The sequence below is a fragment of the Kwoniella bestiolae genome, chromosome 1 (genome assembly GCF_000512585.2).
Source record: "Kwoniella bestiolae CBS 10118 chromosome 1, complete sequence".
NCBI lineage: Eukaryota > Fungi > Basidiomycota > Tremellomycetes > Tremellales > Cryptococcaceae > Kwoniella > Kwoniella bestiolae.
This window is the reverse complement of record NC_089241.1, coordinates 7,705,419-7,718,519: the sequence shown is the minus strand read 5'-3', so window position 1 is coordinate 7,718,519 and position 13,101 is coordinate 7,705,419. Positions and strand designations below refer to the sequence as shown.

The following is a 13,101-nucleotide window of genomic DNA, read 5'->3' as shown; positions in this document are numbered from 1 at the left end:
TGGCGTATATATAAGTATTTTAGATATTTTACTTTCGACTAAGGTTGAGGAAGTGGTTTACCCTACGACAAACAACCGACATCAGCCGCCGTGTGTTTCGACTTGAAAGGTATGGCAGTACTAGACTCACCGAAGGTGGAGGGGGAGGTACCATACCCGCACTCATATTCATCATCATAGGAGGTGGACCACCAGGTTGAGGTAATGGTCTGCCCATAACTGGTGGCATCATAGGGTGCCAAGCCGCCCAGGCAGGTACACCGGCAGGTGCTTTACCTTTTCCTTGACCTTGTTGATTCTGGTTACCACCACCACCGCCGCCATCCTGTGAATGCAATGCATCAGCAACACCTCACGAATATACTTGAATACTGTACTCACCTTCTTATCATCCTTCTTAGGTTGATTAGCCGGGTTCTTAGGCGCTCCAGTTGGGTATGGTAATACAGCCATCAAGTCACTAATGAAACCTAATCAGTTTATGTGATCGAGGTAAATGTATGAACAGACTCACCCAGCAGACTGTCGACCCTTCATAAGTAGCAATTCAGCCAACTCCATGTAGAGTGCTCTTCTCGATTCTCGTAGATCTCCAACTTCTTTGAAGAGTACTCGGACTTCGCCCTGCATAAACGTCAGTTTCAACGATCTCTACACTCATATGGCAGCTGTACTTACAGAGAGTGCTTTCGAGAAGTCATCCAGACTACACATTGAACATTAGCAACGCTCATCGAGATCATGTGATGTAGACACTCACTATCCAGCCAGGTTGAACCCGATTTGATCCCTCGCAGCAAGCTTAGCAGCCTGTTGAGTAAGCACATGTTGATTGGAGTTCTGCTCCATAATCTCAGTCGCAAGTTTTCGTAAGAAAGCGGACTCTGCATCTCCCTTCTTGCTGTAAAAACAATCAGTGTAATTGATCAGCTTGTATTTCTCGGGACCAGGGGGGTCTGTGACTCACTTCAAGGCATCTAGAATAGCTTGAGTACCTGTGTCACCAAAAGATATCAGTATGACACACTAGCACTATAAACCTCCTCGTGAAAGTCAACTCACCAGGCTTCTTCTCATTTGCGGTCTCCTTCTTCTTCGCCTCCTCCCTATCAAGTACCAACTTATCTAACGCTTCAGTAATCTTCTTATCCCTTGCTGTCTTCTCTGTCCGTCGCTTATCTTGAGCTTTGGCTTTCTCGTCATTGGCCGTCTTGGTAGCTTTGCCTTCCGTAGCAATGAGGTCCTGCATATTGATCGTATCAGCACAAACAGTTAATTAAGATTACCCCACAGAAAATCACAGTAGATGATAGAAACTCACAAGTGCTTTCTGCAAGTTCGCCAAAGCCTCGACGTTCTGACGATGTCTTTCCTCAGCCAGTTTCGCTTTCGCCTCTTTATCCTTTAACTTAGCATCCCTTTCGGCTGCTTCTAAAGCTAGACACAAACACGCAATCAGCTACATCCCATATACACAACGGACAGCCCAGACTTACCAGCTTGTTCAGCAGCGGCTTTCTGTTTAGCTATAACATTTCGTCCAACGTCAGCTTGTAAGTTTCTCCATTCAGAGGTGAGAATTGGCGAGCTTACCGGCCAGTTTCCTAGCATCCTCCATAGCATCCTCTGGCCCACCTTTCGATCCCTTCGATCCTTTACTTGGTCCACCAGATTTCGGCGCACCGCCGGATCCAGCAACCGCATCACCCATATTGACTTCTTCACCCGGTCCACCAACAGCTTCAGTCTCCTGTGGGAGACCCAACGAACCAGGCGGGGTCGGTTTGGCGAGTTTAGCGGATTTATTCGACCTCGGTCCAGTAGGTGCGGTATGCTGTTTGGCAGCTTGACCGAGTATACCATCTTGATGCTCGCATGGTTCAATAGGTACACCTCCCACAGCTCTGGGACCATGAGGACAACATACGCTACAATGTCCTCTTCCTACTTCTGATTCCGCTGGTATACCCGTATGGGTAGTGTCTTTCTGAACGGTCGAAGTCTTGTCTTTATCGGCAGCACTGGTAGATGATTTGTCCTTCTTCCCGGTCGATGGTCGATCGCCAGGAGGTGGAGGAGCAGCACCAAGTCCATCGGAGACGTGAGTTTCTTTAGGGGCACTAGGTGTTTTACTAGCTGGTCGACTTGGTATATAAGCTGTTCGACCATCTGGCAAAACGACTTCTTCCATCGTCAATGGAGCCGGGCTTGGCGCCTTCACCGATGGAGCAGGTGTGCCAGTTCTTGAGGGAGGACCGACCGGAATGTTGCTGGCAACATTGGCAGGATCAGCGACCGAACCTTCAGCGAATGTGGGTGGTTTCTTCTTCAGCTTGTTGGAGCCGGAGGAAGGCGCCGCATGGGTGGGTACATGTATCGTCGAGCCGGGAGGGTGTACAGTGAGATCTCTTCCTTCCATAGCCAGCTCTTCCAATGTAGGCAGATGATCCACATGAGCTGTATCGCTAACCCTGGTTGATTTGCCGCTGCCCTGAGTTGGAATAGATTTACCGACCGTCGTATGATCCGAGTGAGCCTTTGTGTCAGCAGGAACGAGGGGAACACCAGGTGGAGGAGTAGCAGTAGTCTTAAGGCTTTCGTTGGATTTTGGTTTCTTGAGGATACCAATACCAGTAGAAGCGGGCTTATGAGTTGTTTCCTGAACCTTCGTTTCTGTGGCTGCAGGTGCAGGCATTGGGACTTCTGTACCTGAGGGTATGGGGTGGACCGATGGTGCAGGTTCAGTAATGACCGGCACATTGGCGAGATCGGTAACAGGAGGACCGGAAGGTATGTTGGCGGGTGCAGCGGGAGTGTCTATAGTGGCAGGTCTATATCACATCAGGTCAGTAAAGCACTTGACATGATACATGACGATTAACTCACTTTGACTTGGGCGATTTAGGCGACTTAGGAGGCGTGGTGGCAGTTTCCTTCAAGGGTATCTTGGGATCCCAGTGTACACCACTCTTTCCACCAGATGAGCCTAGAGGAGGACCCGTTACAGCGCCAGTATCGGCAGGAGCAGCAGAAGCAGGTAGAGGAGGTACAGCGCCAGCATCGCTGACGACCGGTGGTCCAGCATCAGAAGGGACATTTGCAGCAGTAGTGACAGGTGGAGGAGCGGCAACAGAAGCTGGTTTCTCGGTAGGGACATTGGCGAGAGAAGCAGCCTTGGATGGTTTAGGCGATTTTGGATGGTTGGTGTCCCATGCTGCTTTAGGAGCTGATGGCACATTACTTGCTGTTTGAGGGGGTGGTGCAGCCGCCGATGGTACAGTGGGTGGTGGAGCGACAACTGATGGATCAGCAACCGTGACTCCGGGATGAACAGTATGTGAGGCTGATTCGTTCTTCGAGTCAATGGGTACTGGACCGGGGGCGATCGTTTGGGTCTCGTGTGTACTCTTTGTAGTCGGTATGTTGGGAGGTGCTTGCTCGACTACACTCTGATGGTCGGATTTGTGTGTACCGTTAGCGATGACTGGCAGAGTAGGAGCGCCAGCTGCAGATGGAACCACTGAAGCAGGAGGAGGAGCGGCCGTAGGTGCTGCAGTCGGAATGACTGTAGCCGCTTTACCAGCTGAGGGGTGGACAGAAGCCGAGGGACCAACGGTAGGAGGAACAGCGGAGACAGGAACATTGGCCAGCTCAGTCATAGGTGGAAGACCAGACCCAGCGGGAACAGAACCGGCAGGAACTTGAGTATACGTTCGAGTGGTAGTGTGCGTATGGGTAGGTGCACCACCATCGGCAGGTCGAGAGATTATCTTCAGAAAACAAGATCAGCTCGTTCGAAATTGCCGATAGACATATTAGATAGCTGATAACTCACCTCCTCATGTTCTTCACGTATTAAGTGAGGCACAGTAGGTTGGGCCATTCCAGATTCCGTTTGTATAGGAGACATAGAATGAGTGGAAAGCGGAGCAGGTAATGTGAGCGGTTTTCCGGTTCTTGGATTAACTCTTGAAGAAGCCGGGGCGGTGGGAGGAGGGATGGTGCCTGGACCTGCAGCTGTGGGAACAGCAGTTGGCACCGAGATCGAAAGAGGAACTGTAGGTGGAGGGAGTTGAGACGTACCGGAAGCAGCAGCACCTCCAGATCCGGGAGCAGTAGGAACAGCAGTAACAGCGACATTCTCCTCTTTGGCAAATACAGTACCAGGTGCAGCAGATCCGGGAGGGACGGTTGAGGTAACGACGGGGATTGAGCCGGGAGGAAGTGATCCAGGTGGAACAGTAGTGACCATATCTTTCTCCAGTTCGTCAACAATCGTGACTTCCTTGTGTCGACCACCAACAGGACCTTCTCGAATGACTTCTCGTTCTTTGATGACCTGTTTCTCTCGTCGGATATCGGTATTAGGTCCGATAGTCGTAGGAGCAACAGTGGGAGGAAGCATCGTAGGAGCAGGTGTACCGATAGTAGTGAGAGCAGGAGCAGGTGTAGGAAGAGGAGTAGGATCACCGAGTGTAGTTGGAATAGGCATAGGCGTCAATTCAGGAGCTTCGGTACCGGAATCAGCTCTCATCGAGATGATCTCTTCTTCTTCGAAGATTCGTTCGGCAGGTGCAGGAGCAGGAACGGAAGCAGGTGGCGGTGGTGGTGCGGTCTTGTTCATGAGTTCCTCGACTATAAGTCAAGCAAAAGGATCAATCAGCTCTTATTATATCACGCGAACAATACCTGTATCATGACACTCAGGACTCGAAAGGTGGCTGACGAAGTGAGATACTCACTCTTATCCTGAAGTTCAGCCAATTTCTTATCCTGTTCCATGTCCTTCACAGTCTCCTCAACCTTCTCATCCAACTCCATCATAGGCGTACCAGGAGCAGCAACCGACGGGGCACCTTTAATACCATCAACGATCTTTCCACCGATTATAACCGTACCATCAGGCAAGATTCTTCCTTCGACATGAGAGGCAGTAGCAGGTGGTGGTGGTGGCGGTGGTGCACCCGGAGTGACAGGCGCAGGAGCACCCCTGATTCCATCAACGATATCTCCATTATCAAGCATGACGGTTCCATCAGGTAGGACGTGAGCGTGAACATATTTAGGTTTGATTTGTTCTCGTAAAGCAGCGATGTCTCCTAGGATTTCAGCCAGTTGATTTTGAGTAGCCATCGTTCCATCGGCAATCTGATCGCTCATTCCGTGTAGGTATCTCGACATCTCGTTTTGCTGATCACCTTGAGCAGCAGCCAATGCTTGGGTATTACCCAGAGCACGTCTGAAGCTGTCATCCTATGAATTGCATGCACATCAGCATGGAATCCTTTCATTCGATATCGCAGCGATATAGCAAAGCCAGTGAAACATGAATTGGGAGGAGGTGAAGACGAAGATGAGAAGGAACAGATCAGAAAGGGAAAGTCAACTCACCGTACCAACCTGAGAAGCAGAAAGAGGAACAGGCGGCAAATCAGCAGTCATAGCATGTTCCGTAGGCATCTGAATAGGTTCCTGCAGTACAATCGTAGGAGCAACGGGCGTGACAATCTCCTCGGTGGTAACAGAAGTGACAGACGGAGTAGTGACAGTAGATTCGGTCGTAGTATTTCCGAGACCAGTATCGGCAGTAGTAGTATCTCCAGAGGTCGTAGTATTTCCAAAGCGTGGTGGGGGTCTACCCATAGCGGTAGGACCAGAAGGTGGAAGACCAGAATTACCATATCGTGCAGCAGCGGGGAGACCGTAATCGCCTGTTGTAGAGTTGACACCGGGTGGGAAGAAACCATTTCGACGAAGAGAGGGGTTGACATTCTATTATATGGCTGATCAGTAATGACACTCTCGTGTGAGGGGTATAATGATACTTACAGGACCAATTGGACCACCGAAACCGGGCATTCCAGGACGTAAACCAGGCATAAATGGACCCATACCCTATTATCTCGTGTCAGCGAAGCATCTGGATTTGACAATAATAAACTTACAGGACCAGGAATACCCATAGGACCAGGGAACATACCCATTGGACCCATAGGGCCCATAGGACCAGGAGGGAAACCACGTCTGAAGCTGTACAGTATACGATGTCGGCCAAATCATTCCCACCAATTACAAAGGAACTGAAAAATATAACAGACTCACTAAGTAGTAGAAATCGGATCACGAACACCAGCAATTCTAGGCAAAGAAGGTCTAGGCATATCCGTCATGCCAGGTCCAGGGATGGGCGGAGCAGGCATGCTGGGTGCAGGGGCGAAACCAGGTCGCATACCAGGTTGAGTAGGTTGGTAAGGCGGCATGTTTCTAGGCGAGTTCACGGGAGTAGGCAAATCAACAGGTTGAGGTGGCGGTCCAGGTCTGTACGGTCCTCTCTGGACACCCTCATCGGCATATTGTTGAGAATCATCTTGGTAATCGTCGTCCGTTCGGTATGGTATAGGTGGTTGCATGGGCGTTTGTTGGGGTGTCATCTCCCTTGGAGTAGGCGGTGGAGTAGGTTCATATTCCGTCATCGCATCAGCTTGAGGTACAGGAGTAGGTTCATACTCAAATTCAGGCTCGGGCTCGTATTCGGGTTCAGGTTGCCCTTCTTCTTCCTCGTAGTATTCCTCCTCCTCCGGTTGTTCTCGGATAGGAGCAGGTTGAGGAAAATATTGAGGTTGGGCTGGTTGTGGTTGGACAGGAGCGGGACCTTGTGTAGGTCGTTGACCTACCAAATGACGAGGGAATGGAGGTTGACGAGAGATGAATTCCTTAGGTGGAGTATCAGGGGGTAGTCCAGATAGAGCGAACTCTTCGTCAAATTCAGGTTCGGGTACTGCACCCTCCATCAATGTGGAGGATACTTCACTCATTGGTCTTTTTCTTCTTCGATCAAAGGACGATGCGATAGAATTGGCAGGAGCGTTCCTACCTCTTGCGCCAAACTCACTGCCATAGACACTGTCTCCACCTCCGTACATCGATCCATCCCTTGTACCCTCAGTCTTGGGAGTAGCAGGATAAGAGCTAGGATACATCTTCTTCTCCTTATCAAGAAGTGGAAGTTCGTCCGCGAACTCGCTATCTCCCACTCGTTGAAGCACTCTTTTCAGTAAATCTTCGAGTCGAGCCATACCTGGTCCTCTATCAGGTAATTCAATATCGAAACTTCTTCTTCGATTGAGTTCCTGAGCCATCTCATCTTGTCGACCTAGGAGATCTTCCTGCCTTCCGATCAGTGTACCAAGCAAGTTCCTGAGATCATCAAATTGCTGGTTGATCACCTCAGGTATGATGAGAGGTGGCGGAGTGACAGGTCGAGCGGTAGAAGTAGACGATGTGGTCGATGTGATGGAAGACGGCGAAGATGGAGGTGAGTCATCAGGCTCTTTCGAAGGAACAGGTGGGGGTCCATCTCTGTCAGCCAAAGCATTCTGGTTCTCTGCAATTTGGTTGACTTTGCGTTCGATTCGATCAAGCTGATTACCAACTCGAGTGTTTTGACCATTCTTAGCTTGTTCCTGTCCTTGTAGGAAGTTCTGGGGGTAATATTCCATCATCAGCTTGCATAACAGCTTGTATAGCCAGTGATACTGAATCGATAGCCGAAGAGGAACTTACAAGAAGCCTATTAACATCACTTCCAGTAGCTAAATCCCTAGTGGTACCAGTCATAGCGGTACTAGAAACATCGGTAGTAGGCGACCTCGAAGTCCCAGGAACGGACGAAGGGAAAGAAGGGGATAGAGGAGGCATCTGTCTAACCTGAGGAGCTACATATACCGGAGAAGGCGGAGCAGCAGACTGAGGTGCAGAAGGAGTCTGAACCGGAGGCAATGACAAAGCCGGGGGAGGTACTCTCGGAATCCTCCTACTAGGTATGGTTGAGGCTGTTGAGACGCTCTCTGGCTCACTGGGTCGAATTGATGGGGTTGGCGGAGCCTCAGCTCTGATTGGAGCAGTTTGAGAAGTCCTAGCGGTATAGTATGACCTGAAAAGCACAGTGGTCAGCTTTCATAGCCCGCGTATAGCGATGCTGATGGACTCACTGAACAGCAGGTACAGTACCATAGTTTGAAGGAGCAGTCTGCCAACCCGTAGCCGTCGTATAGACGGTCTCCCTTGCACCGGTATACAACGTATTCTCCCGAGCAGTACCCAGAGGTACTTTGGAGGAACGATCGAAAGTCTGAGCAGTATAAGCTGATCTGGAAGGAGTCGGCGCAGTCGTAGCAGTGGTGTGTTTCGATTTCGTTCTTCTAGAAACGCTACTTCCGTTCGAAGATCTTCGCTCGAGATCAGCGAGTAACTCGTCATCCGAATCAGGATGAGAGACTTGAGTCCAAGCTCTACTACCCCGTCTTGAAGTAAGACCATCGGTCAAACGATCCGTACTGGAATGAGCATCCGAGGAAGCTGTCCGTGAGACTGGTGGAGGAGGTGCAGTCTCCCATTCTGAGGATTTCGGTGATCTGCTTGGCGTGGTCGGTGCGGTACCCATCGAGCCGGTATATCGAGTATCGGTGGTAGTTGTTGCATATCTGGTTGTAGGTGGTCGTTCGTGATATTCTGATCTCGGGATATCAGCATCAATGGCCGTACCATACTCTGTGGCAGTTTGCATTGGGTGATAAGCAGTGAAGTAGCTATCACCTTGAGTTGCTGTGGGGTACACCGAAGGAGTCTTGACCGGCTCGGCATAAGATGGCACAGGAGCATCGTGTATAGTGTATCTTGTTGGACTTGGTACAGTCGAGGGAGCCTTTGTACTGGTTTTACCAGGTGAGGCAGTAGAGTAGTGGGAATCTCTTGATGGTACAGGTGGAAGTGCAGTTGTGAATGATGCTCCGGAGCTTCTTGACATCCGAGAAGACGATCGATCACCTGGAGGGGGAGTATGGAAAGGTGAACCAAGTAGTCCAGATGGAGGACCGAAAGCTGAATCACCGGGAGTGACATATCTGTCGGTACCAGTTCGAGCCGTACCGAAAGGTTGAGTGGGAGCTGTAAGACCAGTAGTTATAGTTTGTTGAGCAGTACCGTAAGGTGATCTCCCTTCGTCGGTAGGAGGTGCACTGGGCGAAGCTCCAGTGATGGCTACTTGAGGTACACCTTCTTGGGTATAAGGTACGGTACCGGAAGGAGATGGACCTCGAGGAGTATGGGCCGAAGTTGCTGTGGTCCAAGGCTGAGCAGTTCCAGCCGGAGTTGGCGCAGTATGACCTGAGAGTTCCGTGCTGAATTGCTGAGCTGTACCCATTGGTGTAGACAAGCTTGGCGGAGCAACTGCCGTCTGACTGGCAATCGAAGAGAAAGGCTGGGCAGTACCCATTGGGGTAGGGGTGGTAGCAGCTTGAACAGCAGTATGACTCGAAGGGGTCGACATTCCTCGAACGGTTGCTGCGGGAGTCTGAGCTTGGAAACCGGGTTTAGCAGTGTAGCTGGAAGCTGTAGGCGAGAAAGCTTCAGCCGTAGCTTCTTCGGAAGGTGGTGGCCGAGCAGTGTTGGGTGAAGCAGTAGTCCAGGGCTGAGCAGTTGTCAACGGTGTTTGAGTACCGGGATGAGCAGTGTACATAGATGGGGAGGACGGAACCTCTCGAGTAGTCGCAGCAGGAGTAGCTGAACCGGGTTGACCAGTGTACATTGAGGCAGACGAAGGAATATCTCTGGTCGTACCCGCGGGGGTAAAAGAGCCAGCTTGAGCAGTCCACGCTCGTTCGGAAAGAGGTCGAGTAGTGGTGGCAGGAGTAGCAGGGTAGATTGATTGTCCTGAGCTCAAATCCTTCGCAGATTGGTAGCCGCCAATGGTGGAAGGTGGACCTTGAGGAGCAGTATACGCCGATTGTCCTGAACTCATCTCTCTTGCAGATTGATAGCCACCAACAGTCGAGGGAGGTGGAGGTGGTGCAGTATGAGCCGAGAGGGGTTGACTGGAGGTAGCGGGAGTGTGCATAGTTGCTGCAGTATATACCGATAAGGGCTGGTTGACCGTGCTGGGTATGGGAGCAATTTCCGATCTAGCATTGGTGTATTTTGAAGGACTTGATGATGGTTGATTGATCATACCTGGCGTAGCTGTAGTATATTGCGAAGAAGTACCACCAAGAGATTGGAATCCAGTAGCAGGAGTTTGAAAACTTGACAAACCTTCTGAAGGAGTGTTGAACAGAGTAGGCGGTTTGATACCATGAGCAAAAGTGAAATCTCTCGATAGGGGTCTTTCAGCATTTTCAGCGGTCAATGGGATATCTTGAATGCCAGCACCAGTCGTTGTTCTCGGTGAAAGCGGGATATCCTTATCGGGTAAAGGTGGTGCAGATACTTCCTTCAAATCAGCTTCACTTGCCACTCTTCTTAGACTTCTTGTTCGTTCTAAGCCACCGGCAGCAAGTTTCCTGCTGCCTCTCTGTACGATTGGAGCATGTAGACCACCAGAGGTTCCAATTACCGCATCATCCGTGGTGTAGAGTGGGTGAGATCCGGTACTGCTCGGTAAAGGTGAAGAAGGAAGTGGTTGGGTACCTTCTGCAGGAGTGAAATGGGTAGAGGCTGAGCCACCTGCTTCGGAGCCATGGTCGGAGGGGGATCGGTTGGCTCGGAGTGATGCTGAAGGTGCAGCTCGAGTGCGCTCAAGTACAGTCCAAATGGCGTTGACCCATCGAACTACGGCCAAGAGGTTCAGCCAAGTCCGGCCTCACCAAATATTGGTCAAGGCATAGCTTACCTCGGTCTCTAGCACTGTCACATGCTAATCTCTCCACCCCATCATCGTAAACCTATGGCCCAGACGTCAGCTCAAATAATCATGCCACAAATTACTAGCTGACTTACAAGCTTGAAAGGATAAAGGCTATCTGCTAATTGACCTTGTCGTCTCGCAGCAGCCGCACCAATATCATCCCCAGCCATAGGGTTGTTGGGACTATATGTAGAAGCGACCTCTACAACACCACCAAAAGTCAGCTTTCTACGACACATGAGACTAGTAGCTGAAAGCCTTGGGTATGACGTACCATCACAAAACTCCAGATCAAGCGTAACAGTCGCTCGTCCCTTATCGCTAATCCAATTCAACTCCAAACCCTCATTATACAATCTACCATCCGCTTGTACCCATTTGAAATTCGGCTTGGAATCTTGATCATGAACATTGAGGTAATACAATGCTCCCGTTCTTATGGGCTATTTGACCAATCCATACACATCAGCGTTCTGCCCAATATCACAGACAAAGATCACTGAGAAAGAGGGAAACAAACCCACATCACCAGTCAATTGTTTAGGTTCCGAGGACTTCTTATCGCTCCTCAAACTACCAGATCTACTAGGAGCCTCCTCACCCTTCCTCTCATCATGTATACTACTCTTACTCTCCGACTTCCTATCCTCCTCTTCTTGTTCCCTTTCTCTTTGCTCGGAAGTCTTCTCTCTCTCCTTTTCCTGAGGCTCTTCAGCTTGTTCGGCCAATTCCCTATCATGTCTCCTTCGTCGTCTGATGGAGACATTCCACCCTTTATCGCCCGTACCACTCCTCGACAAGCCAGTCGCTCCTTCCCTACCTGATGAGGCGCCAGGTTGTCGAGAGATGGTTCCTGATCTAGCTCTCCAGGAGGCTATCATCCCTTTTACCTGAGATAGGGGGGAAGGAGACTTGGGTGGAAGATTGGGAGTCGTTCCCGTATTCACTGGTGAACGGAATGAGGACGGTGGATTGGTAGTACCACCACTTCCAAAGACCGAACTACCGCTTTCGTTTGGTAGACCGGAAACTCTTGAGGTGGGTTTCGAAGGGGTAGATTTGGACGGAGAAGTGGGGATGAATTTAGGTTGAGGGGGTGGTATAGGACCTGCATCACCTCTTGACTCAAACATCTTGATCAGGTCGGAGGTCTTCTTAGGCGTTCCTTGAGGTGTACCACTTGCACTTCCCGGAGCAGTGGCAGTGCCGGTACCCGTTGAGAAGGCTGATCGAGGCCCTTTGACGGGTGAGGAGGGTAACTTGGTGGGGGAAGATGGTAATGGGTATTTACCTGCTATAGTGGATGCAGTAACTGAAGCAGCTTTGGGTGGACCTTCACGATAAGCGCCAGGGAACGTGGGTGAGAGGGTATTTGATTGTCCATAGGAGCTTGTAGGTGAAGATGACTTCTCGGTTCGCTCAGTGACAGTGGACAATCTCGATAAATTGCCTTGTTGGTAATTGCCCAGACCAGGTGAAGTGGGTTGAGGGGGGTTCATGTTGATTCCTAATCCCACTAAAGGTTGTCGAATAGGCATAGGATGGAACGTACTTGGCGGTAAATACGGGTTCGTGGAAGAAGATGAAGAGGACGGTGCGAAAGGGAGTCTGGTGGAAATGGGATTTGCCAACGCGTCAAGTTGTGATAAGACACCATCGTACGCTGCATCGATAGTCGCCGTAGATTGACCGGTAGCTTGAGGGGGGATCGGGTAAGAGGGTTGGAAAGGTTGAGTTGGACGAGCTATACCACAGCAGTTCATAATCAGATATCAGCATAATGATTTCGTTCATCGTTGTTGGTGGGATGAAACTTACTTTCACCGGCAAAGATCCCACGAGGTCCAAGCGAGAGTTCACCTCTCTCAAAATCCTCCCCAAACAACTGACCTCTATTAGGCGGCAAGAGCGGAGAACCCAAATCTGAGCTTGAATGAATTCTCGAAGAAGCAGAGGGACGTTGAGGTGAAGGTGAAGTAGTTCTAATTTCGATATCCACATCTGGATTGATCGTAGCAGAAGAAGTATCCCCAGCAGTAGCAGTGAGGTTCTCTACTTCCGCTTCGTCGTGATCATTTTCGTTGTCGTCGGATAGTATACCTCTTGGAGTTGCCCATTCGGGGACGGAACGATGATCCTCTGAAGAGGGGGAGTGAGGAGCAGAAAGGGAAGAAGAGGGTTCGAATGTCGATAGAAGGGCGGCAAAGTCTGGATGGGGTTGATCAGGCGATGAGCGCCATCTCCTCGGTGTGGGTGAGATTGGAGGTGAGGGCATGGTGTTGAATGGGAATTACCAACTATGCCCTCTTTGGTAGGTTTGTCGAGATGATACTGTAATACCTATAAGTAGAAGATGTTAATGTATCATATGGGAATGATGGAATGAATGGTTAGTGGAGAGAAGAGAAAGAAGTGAGAAA

At 50.2% G+C, this 13,101-nt stretch overlaps 1 protein-coding gene across 1 annotated transcript; it reads right to left on the bottom strand.

The window, feature by feature from the left end:
• Nucleotides 1–38: 38 nt before the first annotated feature.
• I302_102889 (uncharacterized protein) lies at nucleotides 39–12,956 on the bottom strand (the record flags this gene model as incomplete). Its single annotated transcript, XM_065869582.1, has 26 exons — nucleotides 39–62; nucleotides 131–325; nucleotides 382–460; nucleotides 515–624; nucleotides 679–706; nucleotides 761–901; nucleotides 968–995; nucleotides 1,063–1,243; nucleotides 1,322–1,437; nucleotides 1,497–1,526; nucleotides 1,594–2,457; nucleotides 2,566–2,831; nucleotides 2,887–3,770; nucleotides 3,836–4,635; nucleotides 4,743–5,253; nucleotides 5,392–5,772; nucleotides 5,830–5,895; nucleotides 5,946–6,030; nucleotides 6,103–7,481; nucleotides 7,564–7,933; nucleotides 7,992–10,605; nucleotides 10,667–10,718; nucleotides 10,774–10,883; nucleotides 10,956–11,124; nucleotides 11,206–12,425; nucleotides 12,500–12,956. 26 exons carry the CDS (start codon nucleotides 12,954–12,956, stop codon nucleotides 39–41), a joined length of 11,160 nt encoding a protein of 3,719 aa, XP_065725654.1.
• Nucleotides 12,957–13,101: the final 145 nt, after the last annotated feature.